This window comes from Triplophysa rosa, linkage group LG8 (assembly GCF_024868665.1).
Source record: "Triplophysa rosa linkage group LG8, Trosa_1v2, whole genome shotgun sequence".
In the NCBI taxonomy this organism is placed as follows: domain Eukaryota; kingdom Metazoa; phylum Chordata; class Actinopteri; order Cypriniformes; family Nemacheilidae; genus Triplophysa; species Triplophysa rosa.
In genome coordinates this window covers 20,867,523-20,890,162 of record NC_079897.1, presented here as the reverse complement: position 1 = coordinate 20,890,162, position 22,640 = coordinate 20,867,523, and the positions used below count along the sequence as shown (strand labels likewise).

Below are 22,640 nucleotides of genomic sequence, written 5' to 3'. Positions count from 1 at the left end.
TTTTTCTGTCAACCATCACTTATCAAACAGGCAAGTACTTAGTGCAGCCCACAGCCTCTTGACTCTTGCTTTTTGCATTTTTTCAAGTATATGTACAGCAAACATGACCAGAATGCTTTTGCACCATGACAGCTTTGACATTATAATTTTACAATTTTTAATGTCTTTTATTCAGTTGACAAACAAATCATACATCCTTACAATTAGTTTGATGCATTCATTATTATTTGACTTTATTAATGTGTCACGTGTGGTCATGATTGCATGTCATTACATCACTCCATGTATTTATCAAATGGTACATTAACAGTTGTTGTAACTTTTGTATGTGACAGGTGTATTTTGTGTTGTTTCAGTGTTTATTCTGCTGCATGTCTGATAGTGAAGCTGCGACGCTGCAGCATAGAAAATAATCCAATCAGAGTTGTAATCCAGTCTAATCCCACCACAGCCATGAAGAACAGAGATCATTTAGGCAGTGAAAGTGACAGACTGAGACGTGCAAATACAGACAAAGATGTTCATGATTTTATAATATTTCTTTCGACTCTCAATGAATGACAGTGGATGCAGCATGCAGGGTTTACCTGGAGCTCCATAGCAAAGCAGTAACGTTGTGTTAAATAAAATATAAAGCAACGTGTCGACCCCCTACTGAGAAGATCAGATGTTTTGACAACTCACGTGGCTGGACAGGTGCAGACACATTTGCATAGGTCACCTGTTACTTTTAAGAAAAAGTTTTTGTGGGAAAGAACACAAGTGAGTACAAAATGCTTGATTTTACTGTTATTCAGATTTGCACTTTATGTGTCATATGAAAGAACAGATCATATCGTAATGCAAGATAATGCACACTTGAATGGAGCACACTCTCAGTCTTTTGTTGAAGTGTGACTGTGTTTGGAACTGGCTTCTAGGATAGCACAGAGGCATTAGAGAAGTGTTGCCAAAGAGTATCTGCCTATCCATAAATATCATGTAATGTGTGCATTTTATATTAGGGTGTGTTGTGTAAGGATATTTGTATAGTCAGATAAGTTTTGTGTTTGTGTGGTCCCCTTTGTACCTGTGTCTGTATTATTAAGAGTGTATTTGTGTGCATTTGTGTGTGAGGTTGCAAGGTGCTAAAGCTACGGTGTTGTCTTGTTACCCAGAGGATCTCACAAAACGTGTATTGCACATTTGTAACACATTGGATTATTTGAATAAAGTTACCTTTTAAAGGTTTCTCATGGGTTTAATTTCACCTGCTTTTCTCTGTTTAACAGATTAAAGTAACTATTTTCTGAGTTTAGCACAAATAGAGATGGCAAGATGACCTCATCTACCAGAATCCCCTCCCTGGTGAATTTCAGCACTCATAACTCCACCCACTCATGTTTCAGTCCAACAGCTGCCACCTGGCTGTTTCTACGGCAACTGACTTGGCCACCTTCATCAACACCTGAGAGAAAGAGAGAGGGGGACATACAGACTCTGTCAGGTAAAGAATTTTATCGTTGTCCAGTATTTTTTTTTATTAAATGTATGTGGTAGGCTTGTAGTGTATCAGTGTCTACATACTGTTGCAGGTAAAATATTCATATTTACATTTTGTTTACATTGCATTTATATTTTTCTATTTTATTTTATACATTTATGTTAAATCTATATTTTTGTTTTGTATACAGTTATTTTAAACACAAATTATGTCATTTTTAATATAATTGATGTGTTAAAAATCTTTTGAACATTTTACACGATTAACAATTAACATATGTAGGCCTATATTATATAAGGGTCAAAGACGTTAAGATGTCACCATCAAAATACATTTTCAAAAGGGATTTTATGTCCATAGAAAGCACATTAAATGTAATTAAAATGTCTACTTTATGGTTTCAACTAAGTTTTTGGAGAATAAAATGTCAAAATTTGTTTCAAATAATGTTACATTGTCATTCAGTGTAACACAATATTTATATACAAATTCAAACAACATGCTTATTCTGACTTATTAAAATATATTAAAAAATAATGGAGCATATTGCATTTTATTGTACTTTACATGAGTAAAAACTTCTTATTGACAAATGGGCAAAACCTATAGGATAGTGGCAAATTATTATATTTTTAAATTACAACTAATTAGCATTTGGGGTGGAACAACAACAATTTAAAGCAGTATGACACTTATTGTTTTTATGCTTAAACCCTTTTTCGTCTTTGACCCATACATGTATTTATTTATCTATGTGCATAGGTTTAAAATTGATTGTTTCCTTTATATTGATGTAACATACAAAAACTGTATAATAAGAGTTTATTTCCAAAATGAGATAACTCCTTTTTAAAAAAAAATCAAAAATCATGTTTTTTTATTGTGCATTCCAAGTAATTGTGTGTTTTGATTTAAGCCATAATAATAAAAAAAAGATGACTAACACAATAAAAACAATTTTTTTTTTTTAATTTTAGAAACAAACTCTTCATATGTACTTGTATTAGTTTGTTTAATGTGTCTTCTTCTATATGTGCGTGTCCTCCAGGATGGGTTACGATCTGGAGCGCTTTGTGGGTTACGTGAATGAGGGTCTGCTATGTTGCGTGTGTCGGGACGTGTTAGAAGATCCTTTGCAGGCTCCCTGTGAACATGCCTTCTGTAGCTCCTGCATTCATGGATGGCTCATCCACCATAACAACTGTCCTGAGGACCGCTTACCTTTAGACATCACACACCTTCGTCCATTATTCAGGTATGACACTTCGTGCACAATCGTGCACATATTAAACAACAGGCCTGCTCTTACAGTTGCATGTATTGTGCGTTACAGATACATGAGGAATGATTTAGCAAGGCTGCAGTTGAGGTGCGTGTTCCGGCCACAAGGTTGCGAGGTCATATGCGCCCTCGAGTCTGTTCATAGACATGAGCAACAGTGTGACTATGCTCTACTGAATTGCAGTAATGCAGGTATGCAAATGTGCAAACGTGCACACACCATTTTACATCCACATTATTGAAAGGTCCAGTGTATGAAATTTAGCGACATCTAGTGGTAAGGTTACAAATTGGAACCAACGGCTCACTCCACCCCTCCTCCTCCTCCATTTCGAAGCACTGCGGTGGCTGCCATAGGATTAAGATATCATCACGTTTTTCACTTCTTTGCCAAAGGAGATAAAGTATTTACGAAACGCACTCTGTAGAGCAGTTTGTCCGTTTAGGGCTACTGTAGAACTACATGGCGAATTCCATGCAAGGGGACAGGCGGTGTATGTAGATAGAAATAGCTCATATTAAGGTAATAAAAACATAACGCTTCATTATGTAAGGTATTTATACACTTTTGAAGACATGTATATTATATTGCATTTCTGTCAAAAGATCCTCCAAAAACTACACACTGGTCCTTTAAACATAGGTTTGGATACTTTTTGTAACAAGCAACAGGTGGCAGATGCATTGTAGCCATGGTCAGGCACATACAATTCAAAAATGCAGTTGTAACAGCAGATGAGCATTGTGACCACAAGGTAGAGTGCTTACCTACTCGAGTAATCGCATATTTCATTATTAATGAGGTGAAACATTTACCTCAAATGACAATTGAGCCTTTCAGTCTTTCTAACTTGTCTGACACCCATCAACTGAAATATGTCCATATAAAATATTTTTGCTAATTCTGGAAATTTATGTATATAAATATACAGGTGGCGAGTACTTGTGTTATCGTTGTGGTAGGTACATTGTGTCTGTGTGTGTTGTGTAAACTCTGTGTGCCTTGTTAGACCTTTTAGTGAGATTTTCTTGCATATCTCTTGCATGTGTGCGCCATTGTTTCATCTTTACTTTTCGTCAATGATTGCGATTATTTTCTCTATGCCGATGTTTAGGTTGCCCGGTTCAGGTGTCCCGTCGCTCTCTGGAAGCTCACCTGTGTGTGTGTGAGTACAGCAGCAGAGTTTGCGCGAGTGGCTGTGGATACACAATCCTAAACACAGAGGAAGCCAAACACAACTGTGTATCTGAGTTACGAGCCGAGCTGGACATGCTCAGGTACCACAGGCTACTGCTGAAGTGGACACATAGTTGATGTTACAGTATGTTGGGTAACAAGTGGGTAAACATGTCTGTGTTTTGCTATAGGGCAGAGTTGGACTGCAAAGTTGAGGAGGTGAGACATGAAATGGAATCTCGTCTGGATTCCCAAAGACGACACATGGTGCAAAAAGAGAGTTTGCTGAGGAGTGAAGTAGATGAGCTCAAGGTAGGATACGTATGTGGAATGAATGTTCATATATGAATCTTTTCTTAAAGAAACATGTTCCTGTACCTCAATTGGAAGAGGATTGTCTTAGGAATGCAAATGTTAGGGGTTTAATTCCCAAATAACACACATCCAGAAGTAAATATATAGCTTGAATACACTGTAAAATGCTTTGGATAAAATCGTCTGCCATATGTAAAATATTTTTGTCTCTGTTTGTGCAAAGGGCCAGCTGTCCCATGTGATGTCAGATGTCCGTGTTTTGCTGGGTGCTGAGAGAGCACGCAGACAAGAGCTGGAGAGGGCGGAGCTTGAGAAGGCAGAGCTTCTAGAACTTTTAAAGAAGGAGGGGCTTAGACCAGCCACACCCTCACAACCTGCAGAGAGCCCAAAAAAGCCAGGCCCACGCAGCCTAGCGTTGGACTGCATCAAGAGAAAGAATAGGGAGGTGACAGTCATTTGAAGATATCGGGTGCTTCTCAACGCTGTAAATCAGGACGAACATTTTTCTTCCTGTAGGCCACATTCTGCAGAACACACCTAAACCAGCAAACAATTACTTGAAAACTGTTGATTGGAAGTTGGATGCCTGGCCATTGGACAGTCAATATAGTCCCACCCCTTCTCCAAGAATTACGCCATGCACAGAGATGCCGGTTTGAAGGAGGGTGGTAGTTTGTTTACGGCAAACTAAATTGTGCAGTAAAGTGTATGTTACATTTCATATACTAGATTTGTGGAATTTGTAAAGCACATCTCGTCATTTTCAAGAACAATACAAATGCATTCTGTGTTCTTTCTTCATAAGGTTGATATTAAAATCTTTTTTCAACAGGTTTTTCTGTGGATCTTGATATCAAATACACACCAACATATACTCACAAGAATTTAATCATATTTTAAAAATGAGAGAAACAAACAAAACATGACAATGATATACACAATATCAGCCAATGGTTGCAACGGCGATAGCAGATCCACATCCTGATTGGTCCTTTAAAGCCTGACGGCTAAGTCTATTTTGCTTACGGCAGCCGTTAGCGAGTGAATGAGCGGACGTGTCGGCCCCGCCCACCTCCACTGTTGAACTTCCCTTGACCACGCCCACCGCCACTTACTCCTCCTCCCAAACCAACTCCACCACTATTTAGCCAGGACAGACCGGCACCTCTTCCTCTGGTGGTTCTGTCACGGGGAGCCAATCGGTATGCACCTGTAGAGTCATGAGAGAGATGTCAGTAACCATGTGAGAGCTGTAAGGTGAGCTAAAGATTTACATAAAAAAACAAAATTTACTATTTAAAACAATCATCAAGGCCTTTTCTACTTAAACAGAAGCTGCTAATGTTGCAAATATCCACCAGGTGGCACTATCAATAAAGGCCTTTTCAACAGATGTATGGGCACCTGACCCCCAGGTAACTTCCGGTTTGGGTTTGTCTAGTGTCTAATAATATAACTATTTATGTTTTATTTAATTTATGTTAATATTAATTTATATTATTATTTTATAATAATTGTATTAAATAAACGATTTGTTGAATTTTGTTGTATTTTCATTTTATTAAATAAACAATTTGCTGAATGGATCCTGTAGTTTTGATGCATTTAAACAAACCGTATGTTACAGTGACATCTAGCGGTTGAGCTTGGTATCGCAGTATAAATTCAAAATATTGGAGAGACAAGTTTAGCCAAGTAACCTTCTTCTCGGTTTCTTTTGATTGTTATCAGAAATAATCTACAGGCACTCTGTTGTTTGTGAACGTGCACCGGAAGTTAAGCTGGGGTCACAAAAGTGTGCATGCGCAGTAACGTTTGTTTATGTTGTTAAGAGGAAACCGTCTATATGGGATATAGTAAATCTCAATAAGTGAGCACTAATTGGTATGCAGACGTACCTGCAGGTGGTTGTCTAGACGGTAATGGTCGGGTGAAGTTGCTTTGCCCTCCACGAGGCTCACTGTAAGTCCCTCTGTGAGTGACAGCTGTCACTGGAGTGTTCCAGGCAGAGCCACGGCCACCCTCACGGCGAGGGTAGTTACCTAAAACGCAAATCATTTTGAATTACGTGTTACTGGTTGACCACTTATCAAAGTAGATCGGTCTATATGTGTGACAAAAAATGTGCCTGTACCAGCAAGCAGAACATTCTTGGGGCCTGGCGGAGTAAAAAAGCGTGTATGGCTCTGAAAGCCCCTCCCTCTGGTTCCTCCAGTGAACAAGCCTCTAGCTGGTGGCTTGGCTCCTCCTTTTGGTGGGCGTTTGGGTGGGGCCAGGCCGGTGAGCGGGCCTACGTCTTTGTATTCTGCAGCCACAAAATCATCTACATGCATGGAAGGAGGCCGACTGGTGTTCTGCTTGCGTTGACGGAAAATGTCATGCGGTCGATTGAGCTGGCCGAACGAACCGCGGCCCCGACCTCGAGGGGCTGCCATGATGTGCGCTCGTTTCGCAGGCTCCACATAGTCTGACTTCCCACTGTGAACAAAGAAACAGATTTATAGCTAAATAGTTTATATATTCTCATGATTTTTTGAACTTTTGCTTGGTGTGTGCATGTTTGAGTACATTTAGACAGCTACTGTATGGCATACCTGGTGATAAAGGTCTCATGTTTGTGCTTGCCCAGTCTGAAGCCTTTGGGTGGTTTGTTATGCCCTGGGGAGGTGGGTTCAGTGAGAAACGACCGTTCTAACTCCGCCTTCAGGTCCAAGTCCGGACAACATTGCTGGGATAGTGCAACTAGGTCTACTTTCACCTGCAACACACGTGGGATCTTAAATGTCCCATTTTCTTAATATTTGGATCTTGGAGCTGTTTACTTAGCCTATCCATTTGTTTGGTTTTATATCATACACATATTTTTACAAATTCATTCAGTTTCTCACCATGTCTACTTCAGTATCCATATCATTTGATTGGAATGGAGAGAACCACAAAGCCTTTAGCTGCTCATCCAGGACATCTGAGAGAACATAAACCGTCCTGAAGGCAGAAAGAAAACCAGTGAGAAAGAAAAGATCAGAGAAACATCTTTGTTATGCAACCATTCAGAATTGACCCATCACTACGCCCTCCCTTAAATCGAAGTATTTCAACAGTAAAGTAGTAAAGGAACACACACACATCCTCCTCCTCTCTCTGTTACCTGTGGTTGAACTGCGTCTGAAGGGGTTCGGGTGGAGGCAGAGTGGGCTCAGTCTCAGGCTCTGCAGTCGCGGGAGCATCTCCAGAGCTTTCGATAATCTGCCGCAGCCCGGCAACGTTCTCAAGCAGAGTCTCCAAAGACTCATCCTCTTTACAGAGCTCCTATACACACATGAGACAAGAATACAGCAAAAGGAAAGATTCATTTGAGTGTCGTCTTTCAACTAGGCTGTAGGTCTGAGCTTCATTGTGATGCATACTGTGACATGTTTCTCCAGTTCTGGTAGAGGATGCTCCCCTGACTCCTCCGTCCATTGCAGCAGCTGTTTCATGTCACTCACACTGAGCGCCAAAGAGCGACTGTCTATGTCTTCATCCTGTTATCGCATGATTATTAATATATATTAACAACACATCAAAATTTGCAGAGATACACGCAAACCATTACTGTGGTAATATAATAATGGGCGAGCTTTAAAATCATTCCTGAACATGTACCATTACATTTATAGGTATGAGAAAAGTAATTTGTAATGAAAGAATTTTATTGAATTTTTGTACCATAACAGATATCTATATTTGTCATACGTAAATAGACCATTTTGCAATTTTAGTCCAGAAGCACTCTCTGTTTCAGTTTTTTAACACTACATCAATGTTAAAAAATACAACCTACAGAACATGTAAAACTGAATCTAAATGTTAAACAAATATCTTTATGGCTTAATTATATATGAAAAAAATCTAAATAAATAAACCAAAAAATTGAAACAGGAGATGCTTGTGGATAGGGTTGTCAAACGATTCATCGCATCCAGAATAAGTTTGTTTACACATATTAAGTGTCTGTGTACTTTGAATATTCATTTTGTTTATGTGTATGTTTTTATAAATACAAAATGAACATTCAAAGTACACAGACATTTATTAAGTAAACACAAACTTTTATTCTGGATGCGATTAATCGTTTAACAGCCCTACTTGTGGACCAGTGTTGTTTACGTCTTGCAAAAAGGTCTATATAAACCTACACAGCTCTAATGTAAACACATTGTGTTGAAGGCCTACCATAGCTTCGCTGCTCACAATCTGTCTCAAAAAGTCAAATAAGGCAGACAAAAGCTCAGCCGATTCTTTGTTAAAGGAGGCGATTTCTCTGCGGATCAAAGAGGAAACTGCCGAGCTGTGTTTCTTCAAAGAGCTGCAACACAAACATCAGTGTTAATGGCACAAAATAAAACACAAAATGACTATATGAATAAATAAACATCAATACATCCACACACCTTTTCAGGTGGTAGAGCCCATAGTCATGCTCTGTGAGAAACATCATAGTCCTCAAGCACGTCAGCTGCAGCGTGAAGCTACTGTGTGCATTTCCCAACCCTTCCACCATTCCGTCGCATATGCACGACATCACCTCTTTGGTCGGCAATCCGTTGGCCAGCTGCTCCGCCTCGGACAACGACGCCTCGCCCGAGCCTCTCACGACCAGTGACACATCCTGGTCGCACAGAGACTGAATGATGGAAGCCGTCAGTTCAGCGTTCTGCTGCACTGTCAGGCCAGCGTCTGCTGGTACGAGGAGCATTGCAAGGAAAGAACGAAAGAGGTCCGGCTGTTTGTCCTCAACTTTCCCTTCGCTCCGGCCCTCGCTGTGCGTAGATCCGCCCAGCAGGGACAACATGGCGGCCTTGCACGCCCGTTGAGATGCCAGCGAGTCGAGAAGTGCTAGAAGTCTCATCAAACGAGAGCCAGCCGCCTCCCTAAACACACAACATAGACATCATTTAAACACATTGTGATGTATTAATGAAACTTCTACTTTATATTAGATTATATTATTGTGTCTTACTGTTGCATTTCCTCCTGCAGCTGCTCCAGCAAAGTTCTCATCACTAGTGTGGCAGTGGGTCCAGCAAGATCACAGAGCTGAATGCAGACCCTGCGGAGCATAGAGAGGAGCGGAGGACAGCTGCATACACATACGCACCGCAGCCCATCCTGCAAGACCCGAGCCTGAGCATGCAGGTGCACACTCCACAGTTTACGTGTGTTCATCGCCACCCCAATGTCCTGCACAGAGAGTGCCTGACAGAGAAGGAAGGAGTGTAAGAGAGAGAGGGTTGATTTATAACAGCATCACTTCTTAATTTAGGATTTCTGCACATCTGCGCTTAATATTAAAACTAGGCCACATTATAACTCTGTGTCTAACAATTTTACATATCTGTGCTAATGCTCCTTAAACCAGGATCTGGCACGGCTATCAATACTGTATGTCCAAGTAATGAATAAAGGGTTGCACAAGTACACAGTACGTACACGGGAAACAGGACTGTAAAACAAAATGCTACCGAATAAAGTTTGTTTTATTATTATTGTCAAAAGAATTCACAATAACACTTGGATGTCTTGGACATAGTATCTGTTGAAATGGTTATTTTTTTTAATAAATAAATACTGCTATCAGTCAAATTCAAAATAATTTTGTGTGTTCTCTCTATTTGGCCAATAAATTGCACAGAAAATATGAGTACACGAAAAAAATGAAAATGTATCATATTTGTTTTCAGTTTTATTGTCAAATTCAGGTTAAAGCTTTACCTTTTAGTTCAAGCTTAGCTTTCAAATAAGTTTTAAATAGGTTCTTACTCTATTGTGTTTGCAATTTTTTTGTATTCCTTTCTACTTTTTTACACAGTCAGTGGTCAACTCTTGATGTGTTTATTTGTGCTATATAAATAAGTAAATGAATGAAAATGAAAGAATGAATTGTAGTTTTAATCACATTTTATATTAGCTTTTATTTTTTATGTTGATTGAAGTTAAATGGTTTAACATCTTCACCATATGCTTTTGTCATTTTTTATTTGTTTATTTTTATATTACATAGCTATATAAGGTTATTTGTATTTCAGTTTTATTTATTTTTTATTTATTTTCAGTTAATCATTTTAGTGCCTTAACATAAACATTTTGGTCGGTATTTTAGAATTTCAGAATATTTCAGAAATGTTTTAATTGTAACATTTAATTGTTTTAATTGTAACATTGTAACATAATGTATGTAAACTATAATAAACATAAGGAAGTGACGTGAAAGTTTGTAACCATTGTGATTCTTAGGACAAAGAATCAATAATGATAATTTATTTACAAAATTATCAAATGTGCAGTTTTAACAGAAATTGATAATCGTTTTAATAACATGGTTATTGTCAATACCGGTATATTGTGAAAACTTTTTAAAACTAATTAAAAAAAATTATTTAAGACTAAAGTTTTACACACCATTCAATGTCTTTGATGACAGTTTTCAAACTTCTCAAACTTGAGCATTTATCCTGCCAAGACTATAGATCTCTGACACCTTAAAGTGCCGTGTAGGTATCTAGCTTATTAGGGTATTTAACAGAGCCCATGACTGCGAAACAATAAACAACAAACAGCCGTAGACCAGTACCTGTGTTGTCTGCATGGGCAAAGGCAGAGGCAGCAATTCAGACAGCAGACTGAGGCTGCTGTAGATGTTCTCAGGAGCAGCCGATATAGAGTTCAACACTTCCTTTAGCATCAGAGACCAGCTGTTCCCCGCCACCGTCTCCTCCGACCCGGTCTCCTGCTGGCTAACCGCGTGCGTGAATGTCAACAACGTCTCCGTCACGTCTCCCTGGATGCGCAGCTCCTCTGCATCCAATCGTCCCGTCGTCGGAGTGGAACAGAGGATCTTGTGAAGCGTGACGCAGATGGAGGGCACGCGCACGTCACGGAACTCGCAGGTCCCACCGCTCAGCAGCTCGGTGAGCATGGTGCGGATGAGCCTGAGTGAGCAGGAGGCCACCGACAGCATCATGAGCTTCTGCGCTGTGGGACCCATCGGCCCAACCAGTCGCCATGGCAACAGAAGCAGCGATGTAAGCTTCTGGAGGACTTTAATAAAAGTGTCCATTCCCTCCGCACTGAAGAGGGTTATTATGGCCTGGTTCCACTTTAAGTCCTTCTGCTGACCTACATACAGTGAGTCAGGAACTAAAATGTAATCATATTTGGTACTTGTATTTAATAACCGTCTAGTCATTGGGTTTGTCTAAGCATCGTACAAAAGCGCTGTATAATAAAACTGACTTAATGTAGTAAACATGTATGCGTGTGTTTGTGAAAGTACCTGGAACAGTGGGTGGAGGACATGAAATGTGGCACAAGACTCTGAGAGCAGTTACAAGACCCACTCCATCAATTGTCATCAAGTTCTCCAGATTCTAAAAGAAGAGCACAATAAAAGTTAGACATTCTACTTCCATTGTATGGACACAAAACCACGGAGACATTTCTCAAAACATCTTCTTTTGTGTTTCAAAGAGGAAAGAGTCGTATACAGGTGTGCAATGACATCTGTATGCATAAACATTCTGGGTTGAGAGACGCACACGCTGACAAAACCTCACCTGCTTTATGTAGTCAATAAGCGTAGGGATAACACTGATATCAAAATGCAGCTTTTCAAGGGGCTCCAACCACTTCGACAGCTCTAAAAAACATTCAATCATGAAGTCATTCAAAATGAACGCACTCCGATTGACAAAAAGCCTGCACGGCCTTCAAAGCATAAGACGTCGGGCTTTCTTGGCTGATATTAAACTGTTTAGTGACTCACCTTGAAGTTTAGCATTGTTTTCATCAGCTTTGCAAACACTAAGAAGCGGAGCAGCGTAGTGCTCCATCATTCTCAGATCACCTGACGTCTGCACCACCAGAAGCACAAGCATGCAGGCGTAGTTATACGTGACAGATTTCCTTGCTTTGCCTTCTCTGTAGACATACAAGAAGCATTTAACGCAAGTAAAAATATTTTTGGAAAGCGCATATCGTGTGCTACAAAAGAAATTGATCAAATCTGAACCAAATCTTCATTCTGGTATTTTCAATATGGTCTCAGGCTGCTGGACCCAAGTATAAATGTCTATACATGTGTATTAGTGTATTCTCACCCTTGACCCTCTTTGGCATGGTGTTCTACCAGGTTGACCAGACAGCTGAGGTTATTTTCCAAGCTGAATGCATGTGCGACAGCGTTTCGGCCGGTGCTGCTGAAGCTAATGAGATACAAGCCGTGAAGCGTTGCCAAAACATCTGGGTTATCGCCATCTTCCAGCTCAGCCCCACTCAGCTCAGCTACTCCTTGTAGCGCATGTAGAGTCTGCATGAGCCACATCCAAAAACCGTCTTCTATTGACCCCTCACCAACTGCTGGAGCATCTTCTCCCTCAGCCTCTGAGAGAAGTGTCAGTGGGGCCAGGTGAGAGGGAGGAGTCAGGTGAGTGAGGGGGGTGAGGAGACGAAGCAGCAGGTTGATGGCTTCATGCTGGCTAAGGAGGAAGAGGAGGCCCTGCTGGGACTGCGACAGGAAATGCATCACTTCTCTGACAGCCTGAAGGACTCCGATATGGACACATGTAGCAGGATACGACAGGACAACTGCCAGGGATTCCAGAAAGTGACAAGCATGCATGTAACTGTAAAAAAAGAATTGAGAAGGTTTTCTAAGTATTTATACAATACTTACTAGTAATACAATACTAGTAATACTACTGCGTGTGACACCGTTTTCACAAATGTTGCATTTTTGTAGTTTAAATAGAGAAAATAATGGTCTTGTTTTTAAAAATTGCACTTTAAAACTTGCACTTGAAATTGCATTGAATTTTCAGGCCCCCAAAACCCTGTTGAAATGTGAATGAAAAGCCAAAAAGCCAAAATGCATAAAACGTTTTACAGTTTTAGTTGAAAGGGACGATGTGTAAACACCCCCTATTTCACCAGGTTCAGTGAATGACTACCTCATGTAAGAACACTGAAGGGATAGTTCACCTTTCATCATAATTTATTCACTCTCATTTCACTGCAAACCTGTTTGACTTTTTTTCTTCTGCAGAACACATATTGAAGATATTTTGAAGAACGTTGGTAACCAAACATGTATAAACTTTCACTGTAAAAACATAAAACCACCAAGACATTTCTCTAAATAACTTCTTTTGTGTTCCGCGTGAGTTATGAATGACACAATGGTGAATAAATGATGTCAGTTTTTTTATTATTTTCTGGTGACCTATCCCTTTAAGAGCAAAATAAACAACATTTATCAGTATTGTAGCCACATGGTACCAACCTGTATAGCGTGGGATAGGGGTCATCTCGTTCTGGTGGCCCAGTGATGCGGGCACTGGTGGGAAAAGCTTTTCCAGGAGGCTGTACCATACAGTAAGGCGCACTCTCCAACAGGTGGAGCAGTTCCTCCAGGAGAACTTGCAGCCTTTCCAAGTCACCTTCTGACAAAGACTCAGATTCCAGCAGAGTATCAATGTCCATTGGGGTTTCCCGCTCTACCTCTCGAGTTTCCCTCTCTCTCTCCTCTCCTTCCCTCTCTGTGTTTTCTCTGTCCTTCTCTCCACCTTTCTTCTCACTCTCGACACTTTCTCTCTCACCCGCCTCCCCAACGTTTGGATGACGCTCAGCCCAGGTGCTTGCGGCTTTCTGAATGTCAGTCAAAATTTCATAAAAATGTGCCTTATGTAAAATGGCTGCACCCGCTGTAGCAACACGCACAGTCTGGTCCAACAGAAATAGATCCAGCAGACGCTGGTACCCACTCAATCTTTTATCGCCATGGTCTCGGAGCAAGGTCTCCATGCCCTGCGGCTCACTGATGATGCCGTCGAGGGAACGCAGCACGTTGAGTTTCAGCGTGGATGAAACGTGTTCCGCAAACAACAAGTCCAACAGGCTGCCAACGATGCGCTTCTCCAGGAGCTCCTGCACAGCCTGGCCACCACAATCAGCCAGGGAAACGGCCAGTTTGGTGCCTGCTTTGAGCTGGCGCAGGTTCAGAGCGATGGGCTGTGCCAGGGCAAAGTCCAAATTAAGAGCTTCACAGTTCCAATCGATTAGTCTTTTTAAATTCTCCCTCTGCCTATCAGGGTCACTAATGGATAAGAAGCTCAGTCCTTTCACAAGTAAGGCTGGGATTTCCTCCAATGTCGTTACCCAGCCCGCCCCTCGCTCCGCCTCTTGCTCTTCACCCCAGGTCTCTAACAGTTCCGACAATTTAGCCGCAGACTCCGCCCACGGGGAGCTCGGGTCCTGGACGTCTACCGTTTTGAGGCGCTTCAGTTCCACCTCGTAACGCGTGACGTGCGGCGGGGTGAAGTGCTGCAGGGGTCGGAGCTCGCGTTCGAACGGATCGTACTGGACGGTTGGTAATGAGGCCAGGTCCTCGGCTGTGTAGTCCAAATCAAATGGAGGTAGTTTGAAAGCTCCGCTCTCCAAATCCTCCTCATCGCTGGAGATCTGCTCATAGCCATCGTCACCTTTAGATAAGAATAAAACACTAACTGCATTTCTGTACATACAGAAGAAATATTATGAGCAGCAGGAGACACACAAACATAGATCTATCATCCAACAGCTCACCTTCTCCATCTTCATCCATCTCCTCATCAGCGTCGTCTTCCTCATCATCTTCTTCCCCTTCACTTCCTTCCGACTGTGCATCAGCGTCCTCTTCGTCATCAACCGGGCCTTCGTCCTCTTCTTGTTCGCCGTCTGAGTAGGTCTCATCTGCAGGGAGAGACCCTCGCTCAGGTGAGACGGGTTCCAGGTAGTCATCACCCTGCTCTGTGTTCTCCTCCTTCACTGGACCTACAGCAAAAAAAAAAACATGCAGATGGTCACTGCTATTTTACAAATGAAAACTCAGACTTCTCTATCCCACCGTATATATACATAAAGACACACATTGACCAGGTGCAGCTATAGCCTCATCTTCATCATCATCTGGAGGGGGAGGCCCTGGTGGGGTCCGTGGCCCTCTGGGCTGTGGTCTGGGTGGGCTTCCGTTGTACTGCTCTTCACTGTCCCACTCTAAAAGTTACAAACACATGCATGTAAATTTTCCCCATCATGCAGCACGGCAGAGAATGAGTATAAATATGTGCATAAAAAAGTTTGTTGACCATGCTTGATGTTCCTTTTGGATCCTGGCTGTTGCTGTTGGGGAGGAGGGGGTGGAGGAGGAGGCGGAGAGTCCCGCTCGTGGCTGTGGGGGCGCTCGGCTGTTCCATACACCGCCAATGTCAAGCATGTGTACCATCCGCGCAGGACTAAATTGTCTGTGTTGATCTTTAATAATAAACAGATGCAATGGAATGGAAACACGATTTACATAACTGTTCAGTTCAGTTTATTTGCAGACTAAAATACCATTGCTGTCCTTCTGAAAGCTCGGATGTTTAAATTAGCTGTTTTTCAGGAAATAAAAAAAACCATTGTACTTTTTACATAACTAATTACTGTTTTGTCAAAGTTGAGAAGCACTTTTTAATACTTTTTATTGTTTAGATATTTGCAAAACCCAGTGAAAAACATAAAGGGTGACTAATAATAATGACTTGAAAAATGGAGATACAAGGTTTCACAAAAACAGCTGTGAGATCTTAGCACATTTAGTGTGCCCCTTTAATAATATTCGCTACTTAAAATAAAAAATAAGAGCAAGAAATGGGACATTGACACCGTCTCACACAACATTTTGTTAAACATTTTAATATTATATAATTTTATAAAAATGTTTCATTCTTTTTTATTAAAAAATATAAGTATATGTTAAAAAAAATATATAAGACAAACATATTTTGTATAAAATAAAAAAATATATTATATCGTAATATAATAAAAATATTAAAAATATTAATATAAACGCTGCTGTAATATAAAACTTTCTCTTTATCCTTTCTCTTATAGTACACTACCATTCAAAAGTCATCCATTTCAAAAATATTATTTTATTTTAAATAATATGTTCAATTTCAAAAGAAAGTTCTTTGCTGGCACAATTATATTTTTGTCTACAAAAATAATTTCAAACATTTAACATACACCTTCAGATTAAAAGACATTTTTTTCAGTTAAGTGTTTCAACTTCTGAACGGTAGTATATTTCCAAACAGTTTAATCTCAAATCTTTATATCAAAGTAAAGTTTTTTACAGTGTTTTTTTCAACTACTGAAAACTTTCTCTTTAAACAGCAGCTCACAGGCTTCTCAAGAGGGGAGGAGCAACCAGACTAAAACTCAAATGAGTGTGAGCAGGAGCTGATAGCTTTAGCTATTAAACAGGCATGTGCAATTATATTGTGGATTATGAGTAATGCACATGTGCATACAGAGCCAGGGAAAGCTGCTTTTTATGTTCTTGAAGAAACCACTAACACATTTGCGCTTATATGAGTTAATTTCCAAGGGGTGTGTCAATAACATTGAAACACGATGCTGAAGCGGGTCTCTTACCTTCCCATTGGGCCTGAAGATGATTGATTTGTTCTCATCATACTCGAGGCTAGCGTGAAATGAACACCAACATCAGTGATTTAAATAATCAAGTGCACACGGTATTCAACTGAGAGAGCGTGAAATTGTGTGCAAGTGTACTGTATTTCTCGCTAAGCCTGTTAAACCCAGGTGTGTGTATGAATGTGCGTTTCAGTACCTGCCCAGCCTGTCAAACACTGGGGCGTTGGGTTTGGACACATTGTTGAAGAACAAGTCCAACTGGAATGCATGAGGGGACGTCTCCCTGAAATAAAACACAGCAAGGGGCATTGTAACTGTCAAAACACGGGCCTAAATACTTCAATTTGCCAGTACAGCTTACAGGTGATACGTTATAGATTTCTCACCTTCAGCTCAGTACTCCTGATTTATTCTCATTGTAATGTATGCATTATGATCATATCCAAAAATAGTTATGAAAAATAGCTTGATATTTACTATATTATCAAAACAAACTTCTCATTGTTCTATTCACGGGTCTGGAGACAAGAAAGATAGAAGGATGAGATCATGGGAAAAGCAGAGAGTGGTCTGAGAATAGGGGGTGTGGTGGATCTGTTTTTAAAGAGGGAACAATAGGGACCACAGAAACCATTTCAATTTCCTCAATGTCCTCCAGCCAATTCATCCAAGGATACCATAGCATTACTCATGTGCTTATATCCTATTGTGTACTATAGAAGCACTGGGAGAGGTTGTACACACTGTAAACATGGTGGAAGTGCTGTTACATGTCACAACATGTAACGTTCCCCAGACACTTTAATGCAGTGTGGATAGTGCAGACAAACACTAGAGCATGTAAAGAGATTACAATTTGTATCTCAATTGTTCAAGCTCGGGCTGTGCAATTAATCGAAAATAATTGTAATGGTCAATTTTGGCTTTCAACAATTACAAAAACAAAAGAATCGACGTAAAACGATTATTGTGCCGCATTCCATTTTGCAAGGATCATCTCATTTCTTGTGGTATAAATCCACAGCGCACCCCCTTCCTTTACAGTTGTTCAGCTGTGCTATTGCTTTACATTTATTTTTCAGTCGAATTCACAGTTTAAAAGCCAAGTTTTTTTTATTTTTCTATGTTGATTTAAAACTTAGTGAGTAATCATGTTAAATAATCGGGATCTCAATATTGGCCAAAATAATCGTGATTATGATTTTTGTCATAATCGAGCAGCCCTAGTTCAAGCTAAGGGATAGTTTACTGAAGAAATAACTTTCTTTACACTTCAGTCTTAATTCCTTGCCTTTATGTTGTTCCATACCCACATGACTAACTGCATTAAACACAGGTGAAGAAATTTTAAAGATTGTTGACATAGCTCTATTTCATATACAATGAAAGTGAGCGGTAACTAAGGCTGTCAGCCACCAACATTCTGCCTAGCATCTTCTTTTGTGTTGCAAGGAAGAAAGTCATATAGGTTTAGAACAACTTAAAGGTTGAGAATATCTATATATCTATATATATGTCTATATGTATATATATACTGTATATATATATATATATATATATACATACACGAACACACACACACACACACACATATATATATATATATGTATATGTATATATATATATATATACACACATACATGTATATATATATACTATATAGCTATGAGTATATATAACTTTTTTAGCAAAATTGTACATTTTAGGCGATGTGTCCCTTATATCAACTGACAGCTTGGTGTATAACTGTGTGTGTGTGTGTGTGTGTGTGTGTGTCCTCACCCAAACGCTCTGCTGTCGGGCAGGTTGCTGTGTGCTTTGATGCCAGGGGGAATGACCCGCACTTCTGTGATCAAGACACCATACGGAAATCGCACAACATCCACATTTGTCAGCTTGTAAGAGAACAGACACAGAAATATGTTGAGAATCTTATCAAGATGAGGATAAACGTTATCATGTATACCCTGACTAAAGGCCAGATTTCACACACCGCCATACAAAAAAAATGCTTGGATTTTTCAACCGTTAAAGGTCTTGGAATCAAGATTCCTAAGGTTCAAGGTATTTAAAAACACAAAAACATTCCTCGAACTTTTGTATTGAATCTAAAAAAAGCAGAGCAGTTGAATAGTCGCTCTTGGCTTAGCAAGCTGTCACTGGTCCACCAGGCTAGTCCAACCAGTTTCTACAGATCTGTTGGAATACACCTGTGGGGTGGCAAATCGGTGCAACGATACAAAGCACTCACCGACAACACACCCCCACACCCAACCGAGATCCAAACAACAACACAGACACAATCAAATGAGAAAAGCAGTTGTATGTACATGCACATAAGGCACCATTTAGCTATAAAACAGTTATTCACAGCATGCTTTGGAATTAGTACAGTTAGAATTACTAAACTTGTTTCTTTTATTGTATTGTTATGGGCTGAACGACTATGGCAAAAATCATAATTTTTATTTTAGATTAATAGTTTTTATATTGAAGCTTTGAAATTAGGGATGCATCAATATGTAAATTTTGGCCGATAACGATAACTGATAATTCTTTAACATTGGAAGCCGATAACCGATATATTAGCCGATATACAGTATCTAAATATTAATATAAAATTCCCTAAGACTGAAACAAAGGGCAAAAAGTGGACAGCTACTTTTATTTGAAAACATTCACCGTGGAAAACAAGGTAACCATTAGTTCTCTTTTTACCCCTGAAAATAGGCAAAAACCTTCAAACATTTCTGTTATATTTAATAAACAAATTATAGATGTTCTTCCAGAAAAATGTTTTCAATAGCCACATGTCTAACAGGTCTCAAGCCAAGACAGAAAGCATTCAGAGAGCTTTCTGATTAAAACAATATGCTTTTGTTCCTATAATTTACACATTCATAAATACTGTATAAGACATGTGCCCGGTTAACCGCGGTTACCACCAAATCCTGCTGAAACCGAGCTGGCTGCAATAATGCAAGGTATCATTTATTTTATTGATGCGTAGCTTGTCCGTGAAGCACGACTCTGGGATCAGCAGAAATGCTTCTCGATCTAAAAGCAGTGCGAGTTTGAGTCACTTATAACTTGCATTTGAAAAAGCAACACCCGTCAAACATGATCATTATAAATATACTTTATTATCATAAAAATACCTTAGGAGGCTTGAGGATCAGTGATAAAAACATGTCATTAGGCATTTCCTAGTACTACTACGTGTGTTATGGTCTTCTTCTGCAGTGTGTATTTGGAGTTTCTGCACGAGAGCGCCCTCTGGCTTTCGGATGCAGCAGCATTTTACCGTACTTCACTCACAAGTTGTGCATAAATCAAGTGATTTATATTTTCGGTTAACCGGGCATATGTCTATACTGTATCTACATACTGTACCTACATCAGCAATGTTTTGATAATAGCAGTAAGTGAATAATCACGACAGAAAGACAGAACTGTACTGTATTTTAACTGCGAGCAGCTTGCAGATGAAGTAGTTTAACCAAAGGAAATGATTTAAGATTTATCGGCTTTAATATATCGACATAAATATTATTATTATTATATATTATTATTATCAAAAATATCATTCGCAAATGAATATTTTTAGTCGCAAATGCAACCGTTTTAGGCGCAGTCAGGAGCCCTGTCGGCCGATAACGATAACTTTAAAAAAAAACATTTATCAGCCGATACCGATATAGCCGATAATTTATTGTGCATCCCTATTTGAAATGTTTTATAACATTCTGTGAAGCAGCTGTATGCCATATTCTTTCTAAAAACATAGAAAACTAAATAATATAATGTAAAAAAATAATAATAACAGGAATTATGTTGTTGGTAAAAAACACAAAAAAAGGACACTTCATTTTAAGGTATCTGTTTCGCCACTGTACTCAGTGCACAAACACATTGCCGAAAACGCACAGAACTGAAGACAAACGGACAGGTTTAATTGAGGCTTTTGACGATTATGTCACTGTTTTACCCGTAATTGTAATCCAGATTAGTTTTTAATTGTGCAGCCCTAGTATTTGTTTTGACAAGTGAATGCAATGCATCTACGTGTTGTTAACATTTAGGTTTAATCTGTGTTTGGAGTGCATTTCTGAACAATGATGACACATTTTCAGCTAGAAACAAATATTATTGATCAAACCCAACTGATCAAAAGCCAAACAACAATTAAAAATAAGAAAAAAATCTGCCCTGCAGATCCTCCACAACAGTCCAACAAATACAATCTACAAGCATTAACCTGGCAAAAAACCCAAAAGGAACTTCAAACAAATAAATAAAAAACAATAATGTTAGACAAATCAACTGGTTAACTGAGTTTTAGCCCATTATAACCAAAACACTAACATAATGATACACAAAAGAAATCTGTAAAAAGAGGGTTAACCCACGGTCACGTGTACCTGTTGACAGGTAGCTGTTGTCAGTAAGGTTAACATAAAGATAAACTTATTTGAGTAAACTCCAATAGAGTTTTATTTACGACAACATGTGTGCATATTTTAAAACAAATACTACAGACGTCAAATCACAGGCATAAAAGGGAGCCTTTTAATAGCGTCATAAACGTAGCCAACAACAACATAACGTTATCTAAGATGCCAATTGGCTTGAATTGGAAAACTCCCATATTACACTTCATACAATTAAATTTGGCTTGCTTTGTCATAAATCATCTATAGCCAGATACGACAATGACCGTAACATAACAGTCGGATGTGATATTATGAAAATACATGTATGGTATTTGTCTAAAATAAAATAAATGTATCTAAAATCATGTGCTAATTAGCTAGCTTACTGTTGACTGCGCACAGTGCGTTACAATATAAACTTTAAGATCCGCGCGACGACTACTTCAGGGTTTGCGGGACTTAGCGGTATCTGCAAGAGGCAGTTCAAATTCATAGACCCGATTAAAATACAAGTTTACCTCTGCATTTTGATGCTTGAACGTATCTAAAAAGAGCAGCTCCATTGCGGATTCCCCCGCCATCTTTCTTGATCACATTAGGACTTCCGGTAAGCGAAATACTTCCGGAGGTGAAAGCGTGCGCAGCAGTCCATCGTGTTGTTTTATGGATTGAGTTTTTAAACTGTGGTCATTTTAAATAGTTTGGACTATTCTTTATACCAAATATACATATTGTGCCCCATATCATATAGCCATTTGTCATTCCTGCCATGTATTCCCAAAATGAAGACAATCGTGCAAAACTTGAATTATTAGTTTGTAATTTTATATTATATTAAATACTATTTGGTCAGCAAAAAAATAAAGGAAACAAAAGTAAAATTTAATGCTATTACTTCTTTTCAGATGTTATTTTGTAAATCTAATCTTGAAACAATTTCACATTTATTTTTTGAATGTGACTATGCAAACGATTTTGGGAAATAAATATCTTGGTTAAATTTTTCTGCTTAAAACAAGCTTTTTATTTGATGTAGTTAATGTATTGTTTTTGATCAGGGAGGCAGGGTCAAAGGAAATGGATGAGGTGTTAAAAATCATAACTCTTTGTGGTGTATTTCATCTTCATAAATGTAAAGTTACTGATTGTATGCCAAATATTAGAATTTTCGATATTGATTCAAAACTGTTCTATGATTCTCTATCTCCTTAGGTTTCCTTATAATGAGTGTGCCTGTTATAAGGCATGCCTGTTGATTCTTGAATATTTAATTATTTTCTATTTTTATACATATACTGTATGTGTTGTGATTGATGTCTTCGTTTAATATTATTTAGTTTGATATATTATTTCCTTTTTGTATATGTTACTGTATGTATCCCCTGTATATGTTATGTATCCCCTGTATATCTTTATGTAAAAAAACGTATTTTCAGATTTTTGTATAAAGTAG

The 22,640-nt window shown here is 39.1% G+C and overlaps 2 protein-coding genes across 4 annotated transcripts; one reads left to right on the top strand and one right to left on the bottom strand.

Annotated features, from left to right (window-relative positions):
• The first annotated feature begins 340 nt into the window (after positions 1-340).
• rnf41l (ring finger protein 41, like) lies at positions 341-5,177 on the top strand. 3 transcript variants are annotated; one of them, XM_057340153.1, is made up of 6 exons: positions 341-1,486; positions 2,532-2,738; positions 2,817-2,956; positions 3,880-4,042; positions 4,133-4,253; positions 4,480-5,010. In XM_057340153.1, exons 2-6 carry the CDS (start codon positions 2,533-2,535, stop codon positions 4,714-4,716), a joined length of 867 nt encoding a protein of 288 aa, XP_057196136.1. In that variant the 5' UTR covers positions 341-1,486; position 2,532; the 3' UTR covers positions 4,717-5,010. The 3 variants fall into 3 exon arrangements, 2 of the variants coding, with proteins under 2 accessions (XP_057196136.1, XP_057196135.1); XR_008963375.1 differs by lacking the exon at positions 341-1,486 and adding an exon at positions 5,089-5,177 and having other exon boundaries at positions 2,490-2,738; positions 4,480-4,962; XM_057340152.1 differs by lacking the exon at positions 341-1,486 and having other exon boundaries at positions 2,490-2,738.
• virma (vir like m6A methyltransferase associated) lies at positions 5,127-21,805 on the bottom strand. The gene is made up of 23 exons (XM_057340151.1): positions 21,706-21,805; positions 18,537-18,649; positions 16,951-17,037; positions 16,752-16,800; positions 15,419-15,584; positions 15,201-15,326; positions 14,877-15,104; positions 13,576-14,773; positions 12,395-12,919; positions 12,061-12,215; positions 11,852-11,934; positions 11,572-11,665; positions 10,870-11,414; positions 9,259-9,494; positions 8,690-9,169; positions 8,472-8,604; positions 7,664-7,780; positions 7,405-7,565; positions 7,145-7,241; positions 6,851-7,014; positions 6,391-6,734; positions 6,155-6,298; positions 5,127-5,466 (listed from the first exon to the last, which is right to left on the bottom strand). Exons 1-23 carry the CDS (start codon positions 21,766-21,768, stop codon positions 5,291-5,293), a joined length of 5,484 nt encoding a protein of 1,827 aa, XP_057196134.1. The 5' UTR covers positions 21,769-21,805; the 3' UTR covers positions 5,127-5,290.
• Between the last annotated feature and the right edge of the window lie 835 nt (positions 21,806-22,640).